The sequence below is a fragment of the Bos indicus genome, chromosome 3 (genome assembly GCF_029378745.1).
Source record: "Bos indicus isolate NIAB-ARS_2022 breed Sahiwal x Tharparkar chromosome 3, NIAB-ARS_B.indTharparkar_mat_pri_1.0, whole genome shotgun sequence".
Lineage (NCBI taxonomy): Eukaryota > Metazoa > Chordata > Mammalia > Artiodactyla > Bovidae > Bos > Bos indicus.
In genome coordinates this window covers 113014170-113041095 of record NC_091762.1, presented here as the reverse complement: position 1 = coordinate 113041095, position 26926 = coordinate 113014170, and the positions used below count along the sequence as shown (strand labels likewise).

Below are 26926 nucleotides of genomic sequence, written 5' to 3'. Positions count from 1 at the left end.
GCTGCCCTCCACAGGCTCCCTGACTCCTAGGGTCAGATTTGCCAAACTCTGGAGACAGTAACTCTAACCCTCAGACTTGGGTACACCTGCCTGGCCCACCTGGCCATCCGACTGCCACTGACCTGTCCTGGGGCAGCCGTGCCGCCCCGGGTCCCTTTGCCACCGCACCCTCTGTCCTGGCACCGGGCACTTCCCAAGCCAGAGTCGTGATCACTATCCCTTGGCAGAGCCTGTTGCCGTGTCCCTTAAATGCGTCTTCTGCCCACGGCTGTGGGGATTACGTGCCAGCCCCTTTCCAGCTTCCTGTTCTGTTCCTCTGCCTCTCGGCCCTGGCAGCCAACAGTTCTCTTAGCTGATGCGCCAAAACCCAAACACCCAGTGGGTTCCAGCTTTATTCCCATCAGAATCTTCTGCCCAGTGTCCTCAGATGCACTTCCTCCTCCTGTGTGGTTGCCCAGGGTCTCAGGAAACCCTGAGTGTCCTGACTACATCCTTGCCCATCAATTGGCTCCCAGAACTGCCTGGAAGTCCTCTCTGGATTGCCCCTCTGCCCCCTCTTCCACCATCCCCCCCACGGCATCTTTTTTTCCCCTGATGCTCCAGACTCCCGGGCTGCCGGAAGCACGGGCTTTTTTCTGACACTTGTGCTAAGTACCATCGCTTCTCTTGGAGCCCGAGACCAAAGCCTTCACAACTTTGCTTGCTCTTCCCCAGAGCGTTTCTTATCACGACTCACACTTGCATCGTTTCGTGTGCACCTCTCTTGTGTGCTGTGCTGAGTCGCTTCAGTTGTGTCCAACTCTCTGCGATGCTATGGGCCATAGCCCGCCAGGCTCCTCTGTCCATGGAGTTCTCCAGGCGAGGATACTAGAGTGGGCCTCCATTTCCTTCTCCAGGGGAATCTTCCTGACCCAGGGAATCCCCTCCTTAATTATCACCTCCTCAAGAGTCCACGTTTGTCTTATTCATCCCTCAGGGCTGTAGCATCCAGCCCAGAGTGCCAGGTAGAAGGTGTCGTAGCACAAGCTGCCATAACAAAACATCACAGACCAGAGGCCTTCAACACCAGACATTTGTCAATATTTTCTCACAGTTCTGGAGGCTGGAAGCCTGAGATCATGATACAGATGGCTGCTTCTCACTGCGTCCTCACTTGGCTTCCCTTCAGTACCTGCATATATATAGAGAGACAGAGACAGACAGACAGATAGACAGACACACACACACACAGAGGTATCTGTCTTCCTCTTATAGGGTCACCAACCCAATAGGATTAGGACCCCATTGTTATGGACTCATTCAATCTTTTTTTTTAATTTAAAAAAAAATTTAAATTGAGGTATAGCTGATGTATAACCAGACATCATGGAATGTGAAGTCAAGTGGGCCTTAGGAAGCATCACTATGAACAAAGCTAGTGGAGGTGATGGAATTCCAGTTGAGCTATTTCAAATCCTGAAAGAGGATGCTGTGAAAGTGCTGCACTCAATATGCCAGCAAATTTGGAAAACTCAGCGGTGGCCACAGGACTGGAAAAGGTCGGTTTCATTCCAATCCCTAAGAAAGGCAATGCCAAAGAATGCTCAAACTACTGCACAATTGCACTCATCTCACACGCTAGTAAAGTAATGCTCAAAATTCTCCAAGCCAGGCTTCAGCAATACGTGAACCGTGAACTTCCAGATGTTCAGGCTGGTTTTAGAAAAGGCAGAGAAACCAGAGATCAAATTGCCAACATCTGCTGAATCATCGAAAAAGCAAGAGAGTTCCAGAAAAACATCTATTTCTGCCTTATTGACTATGCCAAAGCCTTTGACTATGTGGATCACAATAAACTGTGGAAAATTCTGAAGGAGATGGGAATAGCAGACCACCTGACCTGCCTCTTGAGAAACCTATATGCAGGTCAGGAAGCAACAGTTAGAACTGGACATGGAACAACAGACTGGTTCCAAATCAGGAAAGGAGTACGTCAAGGCTGTATATTGTCACCCTGCTTATTTAACTTATATGCAGAGTACATCGACTGAAGCAACTTAGCATGCATGAATGCATTGGAGAAGGAAATGGCAACCCACTCCAATATTCTGGCCTGGAGAATCCCAGGGACAGAGGAGCCTGGTGGGCAGCCATCTGTGGGGTCACACAAAGTCAGACGCAACTGAAGCGACTTAGCAGCAGCAGCCACAGCAGAGTACATCATGAGAAACGCTGGGCTGGAGGAAGCACAAGCTGGAATCGAGATTGCCGGGAGAAATATCAATAACCTCAGATATGCAGATGACATCATCCTTATGGCAGAAAGTGAAGAAGAACTAAAGAGCCTCTTGATGAAAGTGAAAGAGGAGAGTGAAAAAGTTGGCTTAAAGCTCAACATTCAGAAAATGAAGATAATGGCATCTGGTCTCATGGCAAATAAATGGGTAAACAGTGGAAACAGTGGCTGACTTTATTTTTCTGGGCTCCAAGATCACTGCAGAAGGTGATTGCAGCCATGAAATTAAAAAAAGACACTTACTCCTTGGAAGGAAAGTTATGTCCAACCTAGATAGCATATTGAAAAGCAGAGACATTATTTTGTCAACAAAGGTCCGTCTAGTCAAGGCTATGGTTTTTCCAGTAGTCATGTATGGATATGAGAGTTGGACTATAAAGCTGAGCACCGAAGAACTGATGCTTTTGAACTGTGGTGCTGGAGAAGACTCTTAAGAGTCCCTTGGACTGCAAGGAGATCTAACCAGTCCATCCTAAGGGAAATTGGTCCAGGGTGTTCATTGGAAGGACTGATATTGAAGCTGAAACTCCAGTACTTTGGCCACCTGATGCGAAGAGCTGACTCATTTGAAAAGACCCTGATGCTGGGAAAGATTGAGGGCAGGAGGAGAAGGGGACGACAGAGGATGAGATGGTGGGATGGCATCACTGACTCAATGGACATGGGTTTGGGTAGACTCTGGGAGTTGGTGATGGACAGGGAGCCCTGGCGTGCTGCGATTCATGGGGTCGCAGAGTTGGACACGACTGAGGAACTGAACTGACTGAACTGCCCATTGTAGCTGCCACCTCTGAAATGTTTGCAACCCAAAACTTGACCTCTAAACCTAGCTCCACCTCTCAGACCCAGTTCTCCTTCCCTTCCATCTCTCATAAGCCCCAATCTTTGCCCCAAGCCTGCCTTTTCCCATCCCCACGTCCACACACTCATGCCCTATCACACACAGCATCCACACACTAGACTCCTCTCCTTGGGGCTTTCAGTCACCTCATCACCCCTCTCCTCCTTCCATACCTCCCTGAAAACCTCCAGCCAGACTACCTCCTATTGGGGTTACTGACCCTCATCAGAGAAGTCCCCCTACCAGGCAGCTTCAGTGCAGTTCAGTTCAGTCGCTCAGTCGTGTCCGACTCTTTGCGACCCCATGAATCACAGTATGCCGGGCCTCCCTGTCCATCACCAACTCCTGGAGTTCACTGAGACTCACGTCCATCGAGTCAGTGATACCATCCAGCCATCTCGTCCTCTGTCATCCCCTTCTCCTCCAGCCCTCAATCCCTCCCAGCATCAGAGTCTTTTCCAATGAGTCAACTCTTCGCATGAGGTGGCCAAAGTATTGGAGTTTCAGCTTTAGCATCATTCCTTCCAAAGAAATCCCAGGGCTGATCTCCTTCAGAATGGATTGGTTGGATCTCCTTGCAGTCCAAGGGACTCTCAAGAGTCTTCTCCAACACCACAGTTCAAAAGCATCAATTCTTCGGCACTCAGCTTTCTTTATAGTCCAACTCTCACATCCATACATGACCACTGGAAAAACCATAGCCTTGACTAGACGAACCTTTGTTGGCAAAGTAATGTCTCTGCTTTTCAATATGCTATCTAGATTGGACATAACTTTTTTCCAAGGAGTAAGTGTCTTTTAATTTCATGGCTGCAGTCACCATCTGCAGTATTTTGGAGCCCCCCAAAATAAAGTCAGCCACTGTTTCCACTGTTTACCCATCTATTTCCCATGAAGTGATGGGACCAGATGCCATGATCTTCATTTTCTGAATGTTGAGCTTTAAGCCAACTTTTTCACTCTCCTCTTTCACTTTCATCAAGAGGCTTTTTAGTTCCTCTTCACTTTCTGCCATAAGGGTTGTGTCATCTGCATATCTGAGGTTATTGATATTTCTCCCAGCAATCTTGATTCCAGCTTGTGCTTCCTCCAGCCCAGTGTTTCTCATGATGTACTCTGCATATAAGTTAAATAAGCAGGGTGACAATATACAGCTTTGACGTACTCCTTTTCCTATTTGGAACCAGTCTGTTGTTCCATGTCCATTTCTAACTGTTGCTTTCTGACCTGCATACAAACTTCTCAAGAGGCAGGTCAGGTGGTCTGGTATTCCTATCTCCTTCAGAATTTTCCACAGTTTATTGTGATCCACATAGTCAAAGGCTTTGGCATAGTCAATAAGGCAGAAATAGATGTTTTTCTGGAACTCTCTTGCTTTTTTGATGATCCAGCAGATGTTGGCAATTTGATCTCTGGTTCCTCTGCCTTTTCTAAAACCAGCCTGAACATCTGGAAGTTCACGGTTCACGTATTGCTGAAGCCTGGCTTGGAGAATTTTGAGCATTACTTTACTAGCGTGTGAGATGAGTGCAATTGTGCAGTAGTTTGAGCATTCTTTGGCATTGCCTTTCTTAGGGATTGGAATGAAACTGACCTTTTCCAGTCCTGTGGCCACCGCTGAGTTTTCCAAATTTGCTGGCATATTGAGTGCAGCACTTTCACAGCATCCTCTTTCAGGATTTGAAATAGCTCAACTGGAATTCCATCACCTCCACTAGCTTTGTTCATAGTGATGCTTTCTAAGGCCCATTTGACTTCACATTCCAGGATGTCTGGCTCTAGGTCAGTGATCACACCATTGTGATTATCTGGGTCGTGAAGATCTTTTTTGTACAGTTCTTGTGTGTATTCTTGCCATCTCTTCTTAATATCTTCTGCTTCTGTTAGGTCCATACCATTTCTGTCCTTTATCGAGCCCATCTTTGCATGAAATGTTCCTTTGGTATCTCTGATTTTCTTGAAGAGATCCCTAGTCTTTCCCATTCTGTTGTTTTCCTCTATTTCTTTGCATTGATCGCTGAAGAAGGCTTTCTTATCTCTTCTTGCTATTCTTTGGAACTCTGCATTCAGATGTTTATATCTTTCCTTTTCTCCTTTGCTTTTTGCTTCTCTTCTTTTCACAGCTATTTGTAAGGCCTCCCCAGACAGCCATTTTGCTTTTTTGCATTTCTTTTCCATGGGGATGGTCTTGATCCCTGTCTCCTGTACAATGTCACGAACCTCATTCCATAGTTCATCAGGCACTCTATCTATCAGATCTAGGCCCTTAAATCTATTTCTCACTTCCACTGTATAATCATAAGGGATTTGATTTAGGTCATACCTGAATGGTCTAGTGGTTTTCCCTACTTTCTTCAATTTCAGTCTGAATTTGGCAATAAGGAGTTCATGATCTGAGCCACAGTCAGCTCCTGGTCTTGTTTTTGCTGACTGTATAGAGCTTCTCCATCTTTGGCTGCAAAGAATATAATCAATCTGATTTCGGTGTTGACCATTTGGTGATGTCCATGTGTAGAGTCTTCTCTTGTGTTGTTGGAAGAGGGTGTTTGTTATGACCAGTGCATTTTCTTGGCAAAACTCTGTTAGTTTTTGCCCTGCTTCATTCTGTATTCCAAGGCCAAATTTGCCTGTTACCCCAGGTGTTTCTTGACTTCCTACTTTTGCATTCCAGTCCCCTATGATGAAAAGGACATCTTTTTTGGGTGTTAGTTCTAAAAGGTCTTGTAGGTCTTCATAGAACCATTCAACTTCAGCTTCTTCAGCATTGCTGGTTGGGGCATAGACTTGGATTACTGTGATATTGAATGGTTTGCCTTGGAAATGAACAGAGATCATTCTGTCATTTTTGAGATTGCATCCAAGTACTGCATTTTGGACTCTTTTGTTGACCATGATGGCTACTCCATTTCTTCTAAGGGATTCCTGCCTGCAGTAGTAGATATAATGGTCATCTGAGTTAAATTCACCCATTCCAGGCAGCTTAGCACCGAACAAACCCACAGCTCCAACCAGCATGGTGGCCAGGGTTTTCCAGACATCAGTTCTGTTTTCCTTATTGGCTGGCCTACCAAAACCTGTATTTTTATGGTTCTTCTTGCTTACCTATTTCACCTCTCCACACTCTTCAGAGCAGCTCATTACAAAAAAAAAAAAAAAAAAACAACCCTCATCTTTCTGTCTGGGTCTCCCAGACCACTCATGAATGCATCCATGTTACCCTCTAGCCCCATGGTCCTCTCGTATTTCTTCAGGGTTCCCTTGTCACCTTCTGGGACAGCTCCCAAACCACCCTGACCCTCCTGGATATTCTCCTCTCTCCGAATCTTACTCCTCCCCCTCCCCCATAAGCTAGTTCAGTGTTTTTCCATCTTTAAAAAACCACATTTGAAAGGCTCCACCCCAGGCCAATTAAATAGACATGTCTCTGCTGGGGTACACACATCCTCTGGCTTGGCCCATGGGCAGCCACGACCGAGAACCAGGCACCCACTTGCCTCCTCCTTGCCTGCTTTATCTTTTTCCCATTACCTGATGACTTTGGCCACCGGCCTGATGCAAAGAACCGACTCATTTGAAAAAACCCTCATGCTGGAAAAGATTGAGGGCAGGAAGAGAAGGGGACGACAGAGGATGAGATGGTTGGATGGCATCACCGATGCGATGGACACGTTTGAATAGGCTCCGGGAGTGGGCGATAGAGAGGGAAGCCTGGCATGCTGCAGTCTGTGGGGTCCCAGTGACTGAGTGACTGAACTGACTGACTGACTGATGACTTTGGGGAATGATTTGTCCTCACTCATTGTCACATTTCATCACTTCCTGTTGAAAGCTTCTCATCCGGATCTCTATGGACTTTCTGTTCTTGAGTCCTTGTCACAGCATGTGACCCTGGAGGCCTCTCCTGCCTCCTTGCAGTGCTTTGGGCTTCTTGTCCAGTTTCCCATCTTCCTCTCTGACCATCCCATCTCGTCTCTACCCTCTAAAACCCTGGCATTTCTCCAGCTTGTGTTTTTGAACTTCTCTCTGTCTGTCCCATGTGCTCAGGGTGTTACCCCACTTAACAGCTTCCAAAACTGCACTTCCCACCCTGACCTCCTTCCTGGGCTCCCACCCACGCTTCCGGCTGCCTTTGTGCATATCCAATGGACACGTGAGCCCCACCTCATCTGAGTTTTCCATCTGTACATCATAAACCTGCTCTTCCACATGCATCGCCTATCTGGATTACCCAGTCTCCCAAGCCAGAGTCTGAATGGCATCTTCATCCCCACCCACATCTGCTAGATCACTGATGGAGCCCTCTGGGATCCACTCCCTTCGATGCAGCTGGTTTCACTCCACTCTTGTGTGGTTTGCCCCCTGAATTTTCAGGAGGACCTTCTCCAGCCCATCTTCCTTCAGGCTCCTGACCAGCCCATCCACACCTCTCGCTCTGTCCTCCACATTTCTACCAGGGCTCTCTAAAATGCAAATCTGAGCCTGCCCTTCCTCCAGGTGAAATTCCCCAATCGTGCGTGCTAAGTCGCTTTAGTCGTGTTCAACTCTGTGCGACCCTAGGGACTGCAGTCCGCCAGGCTTCTCTGTCCATGGGATCCTCCAGGCAAGAGTGGAGGATCTTACTGGAGTGGGCTGCCATGCCCTCCTCCAGGGGATCTTTCAGACCCAGAGATCAAACCCACATCTCTTATGTCTCCTGCATTGGCAGGCGAGTTCTTTACTACGAACATGACCTACACTGATCCTCTAACGCTGGATGGAACTCAAGCTCCCTGGCAGCTTATACCAAGCCCTTCAAGGTCCACACCTCGCCTACCTTTACTGGTCTTTTTGACCCTCTCCCATGCTCACTCCAGCTCTGCTGTGACCACATCAGATCCTCACATATGTCCATTCATCCCTTCATCCTTCACTTAACAGACATTGACTGAGAGCCCACCCTGTGCCTAGATGCTGCCCCAGATCCTAGGGTACAAGGCCTCTGCCGCCCTGAAGTTCCCACCCTATACTGTGCTGTGACATGCCCACCACCTCACTCCTCCCCAGTCAGGGAGGGAAAGGGCAGACTAAGAGATCTCACCTCCTGGCTCAGCCACTTCCCACCTTGTAATAAAATCATAGTTAAGACGCTTAGTTCTGCTCTGCCTCAGTTTCTTCCTCTGTAAAATGGGGGTGATAATAGTGACCTGCCCCATAGTGTGGTTGGAAGGACTGAACTAGTAAATGCCTGCAAAGGGTCTGGGATGATGCCTGCTGCATAGTCAGGCCTCAATAGGCATTCATTTTTGTAAAGATTTTTTGATGTGTACTGATTTAAAGCCTTTTATTGAATTTGTTACAGAATCACTTCTGTTTTGTGTTTTGGTTTTTTGGCCTCAAGTCATGTGGGCTCTGAGCTCCCTGACCAGGATTTGAAGCCGCATCCCCTGCACTGGAAGGCAAAGTCTTAATGACTGGGCCACCAGGGAAATCCCCCATAGATGTTCACTTTTTTCTTATACCCTCAGCTCAGTGCCTAACACACAATGAGCATGCACAATGAGTATCTTGATGGATTAAAGAAAAAAGCAAAGCATTTAGCACACTGAAAGTTAGGTTCTCACTGAACATCGGTGGCCCTGAAGTTATAAAACCACACTCAGAATGTCACCCTGAAAGGTCTAGAAAGAGGGAAAATGCTCCACACATGGATGGAATGTGAGTCGGATGGCAAGGCTTAGCTGAACGCCCTCTGACCCAGAGCCTCCTTGGGTGGAAGAGAGGGTCTGATGGAATGGAGGAAAAGGAAAGGAGGTGACCGTGGTCAGGAGGCCACGTTTTTTTTGCTGGGATGCTTGAACTTCCGGTCCAGGGCAGGAGTGAGGGTAGGGTACCTGCAGGGGCCTGATACAGTCCAGGCCTGGACTGTGCGACTCTGAGCAGTCACTCATCTCCCCATCTCTGTTCTAATTGTGAACAAAGTTCGAACAGGTAATATTCAGGGCCCTTTTGACCTTTTTGATTCTAGAAAAGTGAAAGTCACTCAGTTGTGTACAACTCTTTGCAACCCCATGGACTATACAGTCCATGGAATTTTTCAGACTGGAATACTGGAATGGGTAGCCTTTCTCTTCTCCAGGGGATCTTCTCAACCCAGGGATCAAACCCAGGTCTCCCGTATTGCAGGTGGATTCTTTACCAGCTGAGCCACAACAATTCTAGATGTATTATGTGCTCAGTCACTCCAGTTCAGTTCAGTCGCTCTGTCGTGTCCAACTCTTTGAGACCCTATGAATCGCAGCACGCCAGGCCTCCCTGTCCATCACCAACTCCCAGAGTCTACCCAAACCCCTGTCCATTGAGTCCGTGATGCCATCCTACCATCTCATCCTCTGTTGTCCCCTTCTCCTCCCACCTTCAATCTTTCCCAGCATCAGGGTCTTTTCAAATGAGTCAGCTCTTCGCATCAGGTGGCCAAAGTATTGGAGTTTCAGCTTCAACATCAGTCCTTCCAATGAACACCTAGGACTGATCTCCTTTAGGATGGACTGGTTGGATCTCCTTGAAGCCAAGGGACTCTCAAGAGTCTTCTCCAACACCACAGTTCAAAAGCATCAATTCTTCAGTGCTCAGCTTTCTTCACAGTCCAACTCTCACATCCATACATGACCACTGGAAAAACCATAGCCTTGATGTCCGACTCTTTGTGACCCCATGGACTGTAGCCTGCCGTGCTCCTCTGTCCATGGAATTTTCCAGGCAAGAATACTGACTGGGTTGCCATTTCCTACTCCAGGGGATCTTCCCCATCCAGGGATCAAACCCAGGTCTCCTGCATCTTCTGTATTGCACACAGACCTTTTTTTTTTTTTAACCGCTGTGCCACCAGTGTCTACCTCTGGTCTTTAACCAGGTTATAAACCACATCAGAGAGAAAGCAGGGACAATGATTTATGAATTAAAGGACAAATGTATGACAATCATCTTTTCTTGGAGTTTAGCTGTGTTAAAGTATAAAAGCAGAAAGCTATTTCAGGGCATTTTAAACCATAATGGGGAAGTGGGCCTTCCATTTACGAACTACACATTTCAAGAAAATTCAACTGCTCATCTTTGACTCAGTAATTCTTTTCAGGGGATTCAATTTACAGAAATAACCACAGATAAGGACTAAAAGGTACTCACAAAGGTTTTCATCTCAGTGTATTTATAACAGAAACAAAATGTAAGTAACTTCAATTTCTTATATTCAAGGGATAGTTAAATAATTTGAGGTGCATCTCTTGATGTCTTATCTTTTGCAAGAAAATGGTGTGGAGGAAATGCTTATGATATAACCTCAAGTGGGGGTAAAAAGCATGATTCATTGTGCAGCATATTCTCAATTTTGAGGAAGAAAGAAAAGTTCACAGATGAAAACCCGGAAGAAAATGTGCCTCTGGTTAGTGGGATTATGGGTGTTTTCTTTCTTTTTTTGCTTCTTTGTACTTCGAAATATTTGGCACCTATTACTCTGAAACCCTCCCCTAGAAAGAGTACAGAAATGGAATTTGAAAAAGCAACACCTTGCCAAAAGTACAGTCAGCTTTCTCACTTCTACTTGGAGCAGCATGATTTAAGCATCACATTTCAATGTTGGAGTCTTTCCTTTTGTCCGCACATGGTGGGGATGAGATGCGGGTGGGGATGAGACGTGGGTGGCAGTGTGGCCTGAACTCTCATGACGCAGCACAGGAGCCTTGAGCCGTGAGCTCTCTGGCTCCTCCTGGCTCTTCATGAATCGCCACCTTCTCAGGCACACCAGGCTGGCAAGTCCAAACACCAGGGCTGACATCCAGCTCCCTCTCCACCCACTCTGGTGAGGTTAGGAGGGAATGCCCGGGAAGGCATCACGGTGCCCAGAGTTAAGGATACAGACTCTGGAGATGGACCAAGCAGAACTCCACATCCCAGAACCCACATGCATGAATCTCTTTGAACTTCTTGGATGTTCAGGAAGAGATGAAGGAGACAACTCAGAACAGATGTGCGAATGTTGGTTTGGGCTCAGAAAACCCAGTTGCTGCACTGACCCTGCCTCCAAGTGGCTGGCTGTGTGGTCTTGAGGAAGTCACCACGGTCCCTGGGGGAGGAGAGGAGAGGAAACTGTATGAGTGTCTGCATATGGGTGCATGAGTATGTACACGTGTGTGTGTGTGCATGGGTACATGTGCGTGTACATGTGTGTAGGGGTGTGCGTGTATGGGTGCATGTGCACGGGTACATGTGTGTGCATGGATGTGTGTGCACAGGTGCATGTGTGTGTACAGGTATATGTTCGTGTGTGTGTATGTGTGTGCGCACACATGGGTGCATGTGTGTGACCATGCATGGGTGCGTGCATGTGTGCTTGTGCATCTGTGCATGGGTGCATGTGTGTGACTGTGCATGGGTGCATGTGTGTGTGCACAGGTGTGCGTGGATGTGTGCATGCATGGGTGTGTCTGTGCACAGGTGCATGTGTGTGTGTACAAGTGTGTGTGCACAGGTGCATGTGTGTGCATGTGTGCCTGGGTGCATTGTGTGTGCACGGATTGTGTGTGTGCACACATGGGTGCATGGGTATGTGTGTATGGGTGCATTGTGTGTGCATGGGTGTATGTGTGTGTGCACAGGTGTGTGCCTGTGTGTGTGGCTTTGGCATGATCAAAACTTTTGGGGAGGAGGCAGATTCTGCCGTGGCCATGGTGGACCGCACTAAAAGATGACTCTCACAGCAATTTCGTTTTTGGTCTTCACAAATTTCAGACAGCGTCCACTGTCATGGACAGGCTGTCCAGTGGCCGACTTCGCTGCACTCGTGTGCCATGATCTTGTACACCTGGCACGCATGTGTGTTAAAGGAACAGAGGCCGGTGGTAGACTGGTCAAGGGCAGGAGGGCTGCCCAGATGGACAGCCTATGTACACAGAGGCTCCAGAAGCTCTATAAGTAGCTTCATGGCTTTAGAATCCAGCAAAAATTCACTGTCAACCTTTCTGTTAGGTTATGCTAACTAGGAATGTATACTTAAGCTATAGAATGGCCAAGGAGGGACCAGACTTACCTGCCAAGTGCCCAGAGGTGTAGCTCAGGATTTGCGACAGAGGAAGGGTGTTGGTTGAGCCAGGGTGGGGTGGGCCACAGCTGACAGAGGAGGGCACAGTTTAAGAGGCCAGCAGCACATGAGTGGGCTGCACACCTGCTGCCCCTAAGGAAGGTTCATGGAGACCCCATGGACCTTCCTTCCAGGCCCAGAGAATATCCTTTTCTGATCATTGTGACCAAGTTAGACAGGTGTGCCCGGCCATACCTACTCCTCTGAAGGCAGAGTGGAAGCCCGAGTAAGGAGGAGCTTTGCCAACGTTTCTTTCCTATCATCAACCACCCTCATCTGGGGGCCAGGCCTTAAATCCCACCAGGGCTGTTTGTATCAGGAAGACCACCAGGGTGGCAAGGGAGGTTGCAGAACCGAGAGGATCTTCCTGCATCTTGAACAAAGTACTGAGCAGGTTGGGTTTTATTCCAGGGTTTCTTCAAGTTGTCAAACTTCCGCACATGTCTGAATCATCTGGAGGGCTTGTTAAAAGCCAGCTTGCTCAGCCCTCCCGGCCGCCCCCAGAGTTTCAGATTCAGAAGGTCTATCAGATTCAGCAGGACCTAAGGGTTTGCATTTCTCTCGGCTTTACAGGTGATGCTTTTTCTCTGGGGACCACATCATGGGAACCTCTGCTCTATATACATGGCAGATGGAAACCCATGATGTGGACCCCAAAGGCAACACCAGGGAAAGGCCAGAGAGACTGAGGTCCTGGGGGCCAGCTGCCAGTTGGACGCTGGTGAGGTGCTGGGTCCACGGCTATACCTCCTTGAGGGGAACAAAGCGTGTTGTTGTTTCTCCAGGGCCTCCATTCAACTGTCACCTCCTCTTATCTTCTTGTTATTTAGTTGCTAAGTCATGTCTGACTTTTTGATGACCCCATGGATAGTAGCCCACCAAGCTCCTCTGTTCATGGGATGTCTCAGGCAAGAACACTGGAGTGGGTTGCCATTTCCATCTCCAGCTGCTCTTCCTGACCCAGGGATTGAACCCATGTCTCCTGCATTGGCTGCTGAGCTCTTTACCACTGAGCCATCAGGGAAGCTCTGACCACATTTACATTCTCTTTATCGCGAACCTGGACAGAGTTGCAATTCGCTCTAAGTTGCTTACGTGTTTATCATCCACTTCCTCCCACAAGGTTCAGGTTTCTTGAGGACAGGGGCTCTGTCTTGTCACAGGGAATCCCCAGCTCCCAGAACACCATCTACTCCATGGCTGACACTAAAAAACACTCCGCTGTGTAACAGCGGCCTTAGCCATCCCAGGGAAGCAAACCAACTCTTGGCACCTGGAGTGGGTGGTGTGGGAAAGGGGGCCGTGGCCATGTCACTGACCATGATCCACTCCTGGGTCCTTAGGGGACCCATTCTGCAAAGTGTCCGCACTGCGTGTGGTCACAGGAGAGACCACGGCTTGTAGTTCTCAGCTCTTCAATCAGTTCCCGTGAGCTAGCAGCTGTTTGGGCAGAACAAAGACAGTTCAATCATTCAGTCATGTCCGACTCTTGCAGACCTCATGGACTGTAGCCCACCAGGCTCCTCTGTCCGTGGAATTCTCCAGGTAAGAATACCGGAGTGGGTAGCCATTCCCTTCTCCAGGAGATTTTCCCAACCCAGGAATTGAACCCAGGTCTCCTGCATTGCAGGCAGATTCTTTATTGACTAAGCCACCAAAGAAACCCCAGAACTTCCAGAACAAAGAGGGGGAATAAACGGGGACATTTTGGAAATGATGACCCTGTCCCAGGGGTTCTAATAGGGACAAGAGTGCTGACTCCTAGGCTCTGATTGTCTTTCTGAGCTCTGGTCTCTGGACAATAGGTATCTGGTGGGCTCTGCCCCCTCAGGGAGGCTACTCCCATCAGAGAGGCGGGGCTGTAGAGATGGTGCAGGGTGTAGAGGGGCTCCATCGATCCTATTTGACCAAGAATAGAAGGACCCGGGTGGGGCTAAGGATTCTCAGGATACGGGTACATTCAACATAGGCTTCCCACATGGTGCCAGTGGTAAAGAACCTGCCTGCCAGTGCAGGAGACGTAAGAGATGCGGGTTTGATCCCTGGGTCGGGAAGATTCCCCTGGAGAAGGAAATGGCAACTCACTCCAGTATTCTTGCCTGGAGAATCCCAGGGGAAAAGGAGCCTGGAAGGCTACAGCCAATTCCACATTTAATAGGTCAGGAAGGGTCCTGGGCAGTAACTCCTTGCCCACAGACACTAACTCTTAGGACATGGCCCAGGTCCCTTAGGCCGACTGGTGGGACTAGAAGTTTGCTATGGTAGCATAGTCTATCTGCCCTCTCCTGAGGGTTTGGAAGATGGAGTCCTTTCGGATCAGGAAGGCCTGGGTTCCCTGGGATAGATGGGGGGATTCTCTTATCGCAGGAAAGGTTGTGACAACAGGGAAGCTAGACGTCAACACTCCCCTTTCTCCTCTCTTGAGTCGTCACATGTCAGGATGGGCCAAAGAGAGGAATTACATGAGGACACGACAGAAATGTGGCAGAGGACGAGATGGTCGGATGGCTTCACCGACTCAATGGACATGAGTTTGAGCAAACTGCGGGAGATGATGAAGGACAGGGAAGCCTGGCGTGCTGCAGTCCACGGGGTCGCAAGGAGTGACTTCGGGACTGAACAACAACAGCAAACACAACAGAAATTGTCCCTTTCCTAGCTTCTCACTTTCTGTATGTTTGGGGGGCGCTGTGACCTTGAGGTGTCCCGGGATGCACTTGTCACGCTCAGAGCTGAGTGCAGAAGCAACCCGTCCCCTCACCACCCCTGGTCCCCCTTCTCAGCTGCTGAGGCAAGAAGAGCAGGGTCGTGTTGGCTTCTTATTGTCACTGTAACAAACCCCCACCCACTTGGTGGCTTAAAACTATACACGCTTATTCCCCTCTGGGATTCCCAGGTGGCTCAGTGGTAAAGAATCTGCCTGCCAGTGCAGGAGATTTGGGTGATGTGGGTTCGATCCCTGGGTCAGGAAGATCCCCCAGGAAAGGAAATGGCAGCCCACTCCAGTATTCTTGCCTGGAGAATCCCATGGACAGAGGAGCCTGGTGGGCTATAGTCCATGGAGTCACAAAGAGTCGGACACGACTGAGCATGCACGCAAGCCGTTCTCCTCTAGTTCTGAAGGGCACAAGCCTAGAACAGTTTTGCAGGCTAACGTCAAGGTAGGGGCATGGCCAGGCCCCCTCCAGGGTCCTTCCTTGCTTCTACAGCCCCCAGAGCTACACTGCTTGCCCCCCGTGGCTTGTGGCTTCTCGTGGCAGCTTCGAAGCCAGCAGTACAACGTGGACTTTCAGCATCACATCCTCTCTGTCTGTAGTCAGCCCTCCCCCTGCCTCCCTGTGCTATAGACCCATGTCATCACGTCTACATTCTCCAACCCCCGGCTCACCTAGGATGACCTTCCTGTCTCAAGATCCCCAACTTAACCCCATCTGCAAAGTCCCTGTAGCCACGTAAAGCCACAGTCACAGGTTCTAGCGACCAGGTGGCAGACATTTTCAGGGGTCATTATTCAGCCTATGATACTAGCCTTGTCACAAGGGCAGGTATGCCAGCAGCCACATCCACTCCCCAGCCCCAGAATCCCTTTCTCAGTAGTCCCAGAGCTGGTCCCCAGGCCCCAGGAGCCCAGGCCTCGGTTGCTGTTGCTGGAAGCCAGGACATAGATGTGGAAAGGCTCCCATGACCATCACAGGTGGAAAGGCCACACCAGAAAGTGAAAGTGAAAGTGTAAGTCGCTCAGTCATGTCTGACTCTTTGCGACCCCATGGACTATATAGTCCATGGAATTCTCCAGGCCAGAATACTGGAGTGGGTAGCCTTTCCCTTCTCTAGGGGATCTTGCCAACCCAGGGATGGAACCCAGGTCTCCCACATTGCAGGTGGATTCTTTACCAGCTGAGCCACCAGGGAAGTCCATCTGAACAGACGGCTAAAAGGGGCATGCGGACAGATGGAGCTGAGGTGCATGGTAGCAGCTCTGAGTTGACCCAGGGCCAAGGGGGCTTCCGAGCCCGGAGCCCCAGGTCTCCCTGCCCGTGCTGAGGTGGGTATGGGAGAGGCCAGGCTCCCCTGTTCCCTGCTGTGTCTGGGCCCTGCTTATGGGGTCACCCAGTGGAACACTGAACAGGGCTGCCCCAGCAGCTCAGGCCAGGCAGCGGGTGTACAATGGACATGCACAAGAGTGCAAACACACACACATGCTGCACCAGCCCCCAGGTCTCCCAGGCAGCGGCAGTGGGCTCACAACTGGCCAAGGTCCCCGCCCCCCATGTGGCACAGCCTGAGGTGGGGTGCTGTGTAATTGAATTAAGGGCCCCCTTCCCCAGGCTTCAGAGTCTGAACTGCTTCTAACATATCCACCCCAGTTGATTAGTTTGTTCATTTGTTTGTCAAGTGGGCTTCCCTGATAGCTCACTTGGTAAAGCATCTGCCTGTGATACAGGAGACCCCAGTTCGATTCCTGGGTTGAGAAGATCTGCTGGAGAAGGGGAAGGCTACCCACTCCAGTATTCTGGCCTGGAGAATTCCATGGACTATGCCATTCATGGGGTCGCAAAGAGTCTAAGCGACTTTCATTTTTTAGAGGAAGTCAGGAGGAGGGGAGGGGCCTGCTGGAAGGAGTGTGTGTGTGTGTGTGGGGGCTTCTCAGGAAGTGCTAGTGGAAAAGAACTTGCCGGCCAATGCAGGAGACATAAGAGATGTGGGTTTGATCCCTGGGTCAGGAAGATCCCCTGGAGGAAGGCATGGCAATTCACTCCAGTATTCTTGCCTGGAGAATCCCATGGACAAAGGAGCCTGGCTGGCTACGGTCCATAAAGTCGCAAAGAGTTGGACACGACTGAAGTGACTTAGCAGGCACACATTCACGTGTGTGTGTGTGTCTAAGGACACAAATTACAGGAAAAATTCAGTTTCACTGAATGTATCCTGGATTGGATCCCAGAACAGAAAAAGGACATTGGTGGAAAAACTAGAGAAATCTGAATGAAGTCCAGAGTTTAGTTAATAGTAATGTACCAGCGAAGCCTCTTCGTTTTGACAAATGTACCACAGTTACATAAGATGATAATATTAGGGGAGACTGGGTGTGGGGTGTTCTGGAACACTCTGTACTATCTTTGTAACTTTTCTGTAAATCTAAAATTATTTCCCCCAAAAGTTCATTAATAATATTCAGTCCCCCCCCAAATTTTTAATTAAAAATATTCACTTCCAAAGTTTTACAACCCAACGCAATATATCGATGCAGAGGTTTAACTAAAAAATCTACTATTCAGTTCAGTGTTTATTTTATTATTGAGGTATAACATATATGGAGTGAGGTACACAAACCTTGCCTTGTGCTCACAGCTAATTCTTTTTAACACATGGAACCACTCACCTCACCAGCACTAGATCAAGCAAGAAAAGGCCTCCAGCACCCAGAAGTCTCCTTCTAGCCCATTTTTAGTGAACAGCTCTCCTTCACAGAGCTGGCCACTCCTGATTTATTTGGAAGATTGGTTTAGTCTGTTCTTGAATTTCATATAAATAAAATCACAAAGTGTGTACTCTTTTGAGCCAGGTCTTCTTTCACTCAACACAGTGTCTGAAAATCACCCACGCTATTGTGTGTAGCTGTTCATTCTTAACTGTTGTGCTGTCAATCAGTCGCAGAGTCATGTCTCTTTGCAGCCCCATGAACTGCAGCACGCCAGGCCTCCCCTGTCCTTCACCATCTCCTGGAGTTTGCTCAGACTCGTGTCAGACCCGAGTAAAGCACTTAGCATGCAACTGCATGACCTCTGTGAAAGGAGAGCGTTTAAGAGAGCGATTTTTTCTTAAACTTTTTGTATTGGGGTTTTTGTTGTTGGGGTTTTAGTCGCTAAGTTGTATCCGACTCTTTGTGATCTCATGGACTGCAGCATGCCAGGCTTCTCTGTCCTCCACTATCTCCCAGAGTTGCTCAAACTCATGTACATTGAGTCGATGATGCCATCCAACCATCTCATCCTCTGCCACCCCCTTCTCCTCCTGCCCTAAATCTTTTGCAGTATCAGGGTCTTTTCCAATGAGTTGGCTCTTCCCATCAGGTGGCCAAAGTATTAAAGCTTCAGCATAAGTCCTTCCAATGAATATTCAGGGTTGATTTCCTTTAGGACTGACTGGTTTGATCTCCTTGCAGTCCCAGGGACTCTCAAGAGTCTTCTCCAACACCACAATTTGAAAGCATCAGTTTTTCAGTGCTCAGCCTTCTTTATGGTCCAGCTCTCACATCCGTACATGACTACTGGAAAAACATAGCTGTAAATGTGACATTATTTGGAAAAGAGTCTTTGCAGATATAGTTAAGTGAAGGGTCATCCTGGATTGTCCAGGTGGGCCCTAAGTGTCCTTAAAAGATACAGAAGAGAAAGCAGAGAGGAAGGAGGAGAGGGCTATGGGAAGATGGAGGCAGACCCGAAAGTGATGCACCCACGAGCCAAGGGAGGCCTGGGCTTCTGGATGAGACAGGGAAGGATGTGCCCCATCCTCCCTTGGGGGAAGCACAGCCCTGTGGACACCTTGATTTGTGGCTTTTAGCCTCGGAAACTGTGAGAGAGTGATTTTCTGTTGTTTTAAGCCACTAAGTTGGTGGTACTTTTTTATAGCAGCCCTGGGAAACTTACACAAAAATATAAGCCAGCTTACTTTTCCTAGACCCTGCCTAACCTCCTTGCAAAGCTGTGCTCACGGTCCCTGCTCTAAAGCATTGAGAACACACAGAGAGACACACGCAGACACGCAAATGTGCACACACGTCTCTGCTAATTTGCATCTCTGTCCCAGCCTGTGCCCAGGAACGTGAGGAGCTAAGGAGAAATGGGCTGGACTAGATAATTCATGAAGACCTGCAGCAAACCTGCAGGCTGTCCCCAGGGCCCCCAAGAAGCCAGGTTCCTTCAGTTGCTGGGCTGAAAATAGAATCCTCTGGGGAGGCTGAGACAACAGAGGAGGAAAGGAGCCCAGCGGCAGACACACACTAGGCACCCTTTTGATCACACGTCCAACAGAGGGAAGCAAGAGGCGGCCTCCCCAGGCCAGAAGGGCCTGGGCAGAAGAGAACCACAAGCCCCTTGGTGGGCAAAGCCCTCGTGGGCAGCACCCAGCGGGCTCGCTGCTCACTGCAGCAAAAACGCAGCTGGGAAGGCTTGCTGCAGGGTGAACATGACAAAGACAATCTCCTTGTAATCATCCGATTCATACAGACACCCAAACTGGGGTGACCCGTCAGGGCCGGTGCCCATGCTCTGCAGGTCTGAGTAAGCGCAGCTGCCAGGGGCCAGTAGGGTGGGCTCCGACCAGGTTGTGGGCACGGGGGGCCACCGGTTGAGGTACACGCCCAGGTTGGATCTCTGCTGCGGGTCAGTCGGGTGGGTGTAGAGCAGCCACCAGTCCAGGGGTTCGGAGCCTGCGTGGGGGCTGGGGAAGCTGACGATGCTCCCTTGGCAGCCGTGGGGGGGCTCCACCAGCTTCTTCACCTGCTGAGTCTCCTTGAAATCCAGGCCGTTGTTGGCACTCTGGGCCTGGACCCTGGCTCGGAGGGGGCTCCTCGAATTCAGATACACCACCCTCTGTTGCCCATCCCTGACTTCGGCCACCTGGCACTCCAGCGTGCCCTGGGCCACGAAGCTCCCTCTCGCCCACGAGCGCCCATGGTCGTGGCTGACCAAGCAGAAGGCAGAGGGGGAAGGTGCCTTCAGGGAGCAGTGGCTACAGTAAGCGTAAGCTGGCACCACCAGGGTCCGCGTCGGATTGCTCAGCTGCAGGCAGTGCCCGGGGCCCACCGCGAACGTGGCCCAGTCCTTGTGGGCTGAGGCAATGACGGAGTCGGTGAGGTCGGTGGGAGGGCTCCAGGACTTGCCGTGGTCTGGGCTGGTGACCTGGCACAGCCGGGTCACGTTGACCCTGGTCTGAAGCTGGTGATGCTCTGACACCTGCCCAGGGATGGCGATGAAGAAGAGGAAAACGGTGCCCGTGGCCTCGTCATACAGGGGGCTTGGGTTCATGGACCGGTGGCCCTCCAGCTGGGCTTGGGAAACTGCCTCCTGTGAGTGCCACTGCGGGAGAGGAGAGGAGGAGAAGCACAGCCCGGAGAGGGCCAGTGACCGTGGCAAGGGGGGCACTCTGGGGGCGGGCGAGTTAGCATGAGGGGTAATGGAGGAGAACTCTTGGTCTAGCGTTCACTCACCCTCACAACACTTCCCAGAGTGGGAGCCAGGGCTCCGCCTCACTCCCTGCAAGATGGCCCAACCCCACCCAATCCCTCCAGCACCCATCCAGGGCACCCATGACGTGCTAGACCTCAAGACAAAGATGCTTCGGGCACCAGCCCTGCCCAGCTCCATCCTGGATCCTTCAACTTAACAGCTCCATCCAGCTTCCCCTTCTTGAAAATCAAAGCCTTAGGAATAACCAACGGTCTGCCAGGGTGAGACTGAGCGTGACAATCACCTCCCATCTTTTATACATCATACTCTATTAATGCAGTCTGCCGGGGGTAGCACCATGACCCTAGGACTCAGTGAGCTTCCATAGTCCCCGAGTCTCTGTCATAGATGCTGCTGCTTTGCTGTCTATCCCTGTTCATTAAAGCAAGAACACTGGAGTGGGTAGCCATGCCCTCCTCCAGGGGATCTTCCTAACCCAGGGATCAAACTGGCATCCCTTATGTCTCCTGCACTGGCAGGCAGGTTCTTTACCACTAGCATGGAGGCTCCTATTACTTAATAACCATCCCCCAGTGAGTGAGTCTAAGGGCAGACATGTGCCAAGGCTCTAACACCCATGGTCTTATCTAACCCTAACCTCTCACTCCTGGGGCACAGGTAGTACTACCTCCACCCTCCATCTGCAGACTGAGAAGTTTAAGGTAAGGTAGATGAGCCTCCCAAGGCCGTACTTCTGGTTAGCCATGGAACTGGGACATGAACCCAGGTCCCTCTGCTTCAAACCCATGCTCTAAGCAACTACAAGGGAACAATGACCACACAGTTAAGATACTAACAATATTAAATCCTTCATATGTGATAAGCCAGCCTTGGGGATCTTCATCAGAATTACTTATCTACATGCTGGAACTTCAGGACCCAAGCAATCGCCCCAACCACCCACCCCAGGTTAATTTTACTCAGAGGATGAACTGTCCCCCAGGCAGGTGATGCTGAGCTGGTCTTCCCTCAGCAGCTCAAGGATGTAGGGGAATCTTTCCAAAACCAGTTTCCCTGACTGACTTGTACCAAAGCAGATGCTGCCAGGCCAGCCGAACTTGTTCTGAATGAACCTGTGTGAGATCCGGGCGATCACTGGGGGATACTTTCTCTGTCCATCCCTGATGGGTCCTCGAGCCCTCTGGCCCCCAGACCTCAGCCATCTAAGGGTGGGCTGGTCCCTGTATGCCCAGTAGAGCGGCGGTACCCCTGTCCGGCCTTACCTGGACCTGGCGGGTGGACGCGCTGTAGCTTCCCCTGCGCAGGACTATGAGCTTGGCGTGCTCGTCCTTCTTGCTCGTCCGCTCTTCCGCAAAGGCCAGCAGGGTCTTCTGCTGAGGCAGGTAGAGCAGAGCCGGGATCCTGTAGACGTGGGCTCCCGACTGGAATACCCTCTCCTTCTGCAGGACGGGGCAGGATGCCATGGCGCTGGAAGGGCACACAGGAAGTGAAGATGAGTCCCTGGCAGTCCGGTCCTGAGATGCGCCAGAGCTGCCCTCCCAGGCAGGTGCAGCTTACCCCTCGGGCCAGCCAACCATGCTGGGGGCCTGTCCCCCTCCCATACAGGGTTTATCCCCCATTATTACTCACCAAGTACCCGTTCCCTCACTCTCATCTCCTCCCATGGAGTATGGCAGCACCTCTGTCCATGAGATGTTAGGAACGACTGTTTGGAAAAGTGTATTTTGTGCTGTATTTTTACCTCCTTATGACAGATTTGTGATAACCTGCAACTACTTTTGCTAGATCCAGCATATTCTTAATCAAACGCTGAACCTCTGGTGGGATGGGAGGAGGGCTGAGTGGCATTCTGCAACTGTCCAGCCGCCAAAAACTGACATATGTGAGCTTTAGATAAATCCAGAGCCCCAGAAAGTTGTCTTTGAAAAAAAGGAGGGGCGGGAGAGGGTGTGGAAAGTGAAAGTGTTAGTGGCTTAGTCGTGTCCAGCTCTTTGCAACACTGTGGACTGTAGCCCAGCAGGCTCCTCTGTGCATGGAATTCTCCAGGCAAGAATACTGGGGTGGGTAGCCAGTCCCTTCTTCAGGGGATCTCCCTGACCCAGGGATAGAATCCAGTTCTCCTGCATTGCAAGCAGATTCTTGACCATCCGAGCCACCAGGGAAGCCCAAGGGGGTGGGGGGAAGCCTTGATTCTTAAGGTTCTCCTCTCCAGGTTGCTGAGGCTGAGGCCCAGTTGCCCCTCCATGTGGACTCCGACCCTGGGGATGGGGCAGGGCATTGGGAATGGAACAGAGAGGCCCCTGACAGCTCATTCAGGCTCAAGGGATCCTCCACAGTGACAAGAAAATGAAACTTAAAAACAAGCATTTCAGGGGTCTTCCCTGGTGGTCTAGTGGCTAAGATTCCATGATTCCACTATGCGGGGCACAGGTTCGATCCCTGGTCAGGGAACTAAGATCCCACATGCCATGAAGGCAGAAATAAAAAGTCAACAAATAAACATATTAGGAAGTTTCCTGGTGGTCCCGTGGTTGCTACTTTGCCTTCCAATACAGACAGTGCAGTTTCAATTTCTGGTCAGGGAGCTGAGACCCCACATGCCTTCTTTCATCAAGAAGCTCTTTAGTTCCTCTTTGCTTTCTGCCATAAGGCTGATATCATCTGCATATGTGAGGTTATTGATATTTCTCCCAGAAATCTTGATTCCAGCTAGTGCTTCATCCAGCCCAGCATTTTACATGATGTGTTCTGCATATAAGTTAAATAAGCAGGGTAATGGAAAAAGCAAGAAAGTTCCAGAAAAACATCTATTTCTGCTTTATTGACTATGCCAAAGCCTTTGACTGTGTGGATCACAATAAACTGTGGGAAATTCTGAAAGAGATGGGAATACCAGACCACCTGACCTGCCTCTTGAGAAACCTATATGCAAGTCAGGAAGCAACAGCTAGAATTGGACATGGAACAACAGACTGGTTCCAAATAGGAAAAGGAGTACGTATATTGTCACCCTGTTTATTTAACTTCTATGCAGAGTACATCATGAGAAACGCTGGGCTGGAAGAAGCACAAGCTGGAATCCAGATCGCTGGGAGAAATATCAGTAACCTCAGATATGCAGATGACACCACCCTTATGGCAGAAAGTGAAGAGGAACTCAAAAGCCTCTTGATGAAAGTGAAAGAGGAGAGTGAAAAAGTTGGCTTAAAGCTCAACATTCAGAAAATGAGGTTCATGGCATCTGGTCCCATCACTTCATGGGAAATAGATGGGGAAACAGTGGAAACACTGTCAGACTTTATTTTGGGGGGCTCCAAAATCACTGCAGATGGTGACTGCAGCCATGAAATTAAAAGACGCTTACTCCTTGGAAGGAAAGGTATGACCAACCTAGATAGCATATTGAAAACCAGAGAGATTACTTTGCCAACAAAGGTCCGTCTAGTCAAGGCTGTGGTTTTTCCAGTGGTCATGTATGGATGTGAGAGTTGGACTGTGAAGAAAGCTGAGCACTGAAGAATGGATGCTTTTGAACTGTGGTGTTGGAGAAGACTCTTGAGAGTCCCTTGGACTGCAAGGAGATCCAACCAGTCCATTCTGAAGGAAATCAGCCCTGGGATTTCTTTGGAAGGAATGATGCTAAAGCTGAAACTCCAGTACTTTGGCCATCTCATGAGAAGAGTTGACTCATTGGAAAAGGCTCTGATGCTGGGAGGAATTGGGGGCAGGAGGAGAAGGGAACGACAGAGAATGAGATGGCTGGATGGCATCACTGACTCGATGGACGTGAGTCTGAGTGAACTCTGGGGGTTCATGATGGACAGGGAGGCCTGGCATGCTGTGATTCATGGGGTCGCAAAGAGTCGGACACGGCTGAGCACCTGAACTAACTGAACTGAATGATATACAGCCTTGATGTACTCCTTTTCCAATTTTGAACCAGTATGTCATTCCATGTCCAGTTCTAACTGTTACTTCTTGACCTGCATACAGATTTCTCAGGAGGCAAGTAAAAGCGGTCTGGTATTCCCATCTCTTTAAGAATTTTCTGCAGTCTGTTGTGATCTACACAGTCAAAGGCTTTAGCCTAGTCAATGAAGCAGAAGTTTTTATGGAATTCTCTTGCTTGCTTTTCTGTGATCCAACGGATGTTGGCAATTTGATCTTTGGTTCCTCTGCCTTCTCTAAGTCTAGCTTGAACATCTGGAAGTTCTTGGTACATGTACAGTTGAAGCCTGGCTTGGAAAATTTTGAGCCTTACTTTACTAGCGTGTGAGATGAGTACATTTTGCGGTAGTATGAGCATTCGTTGGCATTGCCTTTCTTTGGGATTGAAATGAAAACAGACCTTTTCCAGTCCTGTGGCCACTGGTGAGTTTTCCAAATTTGCTGGTATAATGAGTGCAGCACCTTCACAGCATCATCTTTTAGGATCTGAAATAGCTCAGCTGGAATTACATCACCTCCACTAGTTTTGTTATTAGTGATGTTTCCTAAGGCCTGCTTGACTTCACACTCCAGGATGTCTGGCTCTAGATGGGTGAACACACCATTGTGGTTATCTGGGTCATTCAGATCTTTTTTGTATAGTTCTTCTGTGTATTCTTGTCACCTCTTCTTAACATCTTCTTCTTCTCTTAGGTCCCTACAATTTCTGTCCTTTATTGAGCCCATCTTTACATGAAATGTTCCCTTGGTATCTCTACTTTTCTTGAAGAGACCTCTAGTCTTTCCCATTCTACTGTTTTCCTCTGTTTCTTCTCATTGATCAATTAGGAAGGTTTTCGTTATCTCTCCTTGCTATTCTTTGGAACTCTGCATTCAGATGGATGTATCTTTCCTTTTCTCCTTTGCCTTTTGCTTCTATTCTTTTCTCAGCTATTTGTAAGGCCTCTTCAGACAACCATTTTGCCTTTTTGCATTTCTTTTTCTTGGGAATGGTTTTGATCACACCTCCTGCACAATGCTAGAAACCTCCATCCGCAGTTCTTCAGGCGTAGATCTGTCTATCAGATCTAATCCCTTGAATCTATTTGTCATTTCCACTGTATAAATTGTGAGAGATTTGATTTAGGTCATATCTGAATGGTCTAGTGGTTTTCCCTACTTTCTTCAATTTTAGTCTGAATTTTGCAATAAGGAGTTCATGATCTGAGCCACAGTCAGCTCCCAGTCTTGTTTTTGCTGACTGTATAGAGCTTCTGTTGCAAAGAATATAATGAATCTGATTTCAGTGTTGACCATCTGGTGATGTCCATGTAGTGTCATCTTTTGTGTTGTTGGAAGAGGGTGTTTGCTATGACCAGTGTGTTCTGTTGGCAAAACTCTGTTAGCCTTTTCCCTGCTTCATTTTGTTTCTCTAAGGCCAAATTTGCCTGTTACTCCAGGTATTTCCTGACTTCCTACTTTTGCATTCCAGTCCTCTATGATAAAAAGGACATCTGTTTTTTGGTGTTAATTCTAGAAGGTCTTGTCAGTCATCATAGAACCGTTCAGCTTCTTTGGCGTTAGCGGTTGGTGGGCATAGACTTGGATTACTGTGGTATTAAATGGTTTGCCTTGGAAATGAACAGAGATAATGCTGTTGCTTTTGAGATTGTACCCATGTATTGCATTTCGGACTCTTTTGTTGACTATGACGGACACTCCATTTCTTCTAAGGGATTCTTGCCCACAGTAGTAGATGCAACGATCATCTGAGTTAAATCCACCCGTTCCAGTCCATTTCAGTTCGCTGATTCCTAGAATGTTGACGTTCACTCTTGCCATCTCCTGTTTGATCACTTCCAATTTACCTTGATTCATGGACCTAACATTCCAGGTTTTTATGCAATATCGTTCTTTACAGCCTTGGACTTCAGATCCATCACAAGTCACATCCACAACTGGGTGTTGTTTTTGCTTTGGTTCCGTCTCTTCATTTTTCTGTAGTTATTTCTCCACTCTTCTCCAGTAGCATATTGGGTGCCTACCGACCTGGGGAGTTCATCTTTCAGTGTCATATCCTTTTGCCTTTTCATACTATTCATGGGGTTCTCAAGGTAAAAAGACAGAAGTGGTTTGCCATGCCCTTCTCCAGTGGACCATGTTTTGTCAGAACTCCCCACCATGACCCGTCCATCTTGGGTGGCCCTACATGGCATGGCTTAGTTTCACTGAGTTAGACAAAGCTGTGGTCCATGTGATCAGGTTGGTTAGTTTTCTGTGATTGCAGTTTTCATTCTGTCTGCGCTTTACGATTGCTTGCATTTTCTCTACCATGTACATGTATCATCTATTTAAAACTTAATTCAACGTTTTTGAGAAAGAAATATAATCTATCATTATTTTACTCAATCCATTATGAATATTATTGCTTGGATATGTGATTGCCTAAGAATATGTGATTGCCTAAACACGGGTGGAAGAACAGTCTTCATCATAAAATCTAGACCTGCAAAGGGCAGTCCAAGAGAACGGGGCTTGTAATACATAATGGTGTTGCTAAGTTGAAATTTTATTAAGAA

At 48.8% G+C, this 26926-nt stretch overlaps 1 protein-coding gene across 1 annotated transcript; it reads right to left on the bottom strand.

Moving 5' to 3' along the window:
- Positions 1-17497: 17497 nt before the first annotated feature.
- On the bottom strand, positions 17498-21883 carry NEU2 (neuraminidase 2). Its single transcript, XM_070781338.1, has 2 exons — positions 21683-21883; positions 17498-20309 (listed from the first exon to the last, which is right to left on the bottom strand). The coding sequence occupies exons 1-2, from the start codon at positions 21881-21883 to the stop codon at positions 19371-19373; spliced, it is 1140 nt and encodes a 379-aa protein (XP_070637439.1). The 3' UTR covers positions 17498-19370.
- Between the last annotated feature and the right edge of the window lie 5043 nt (positions 21884-26926).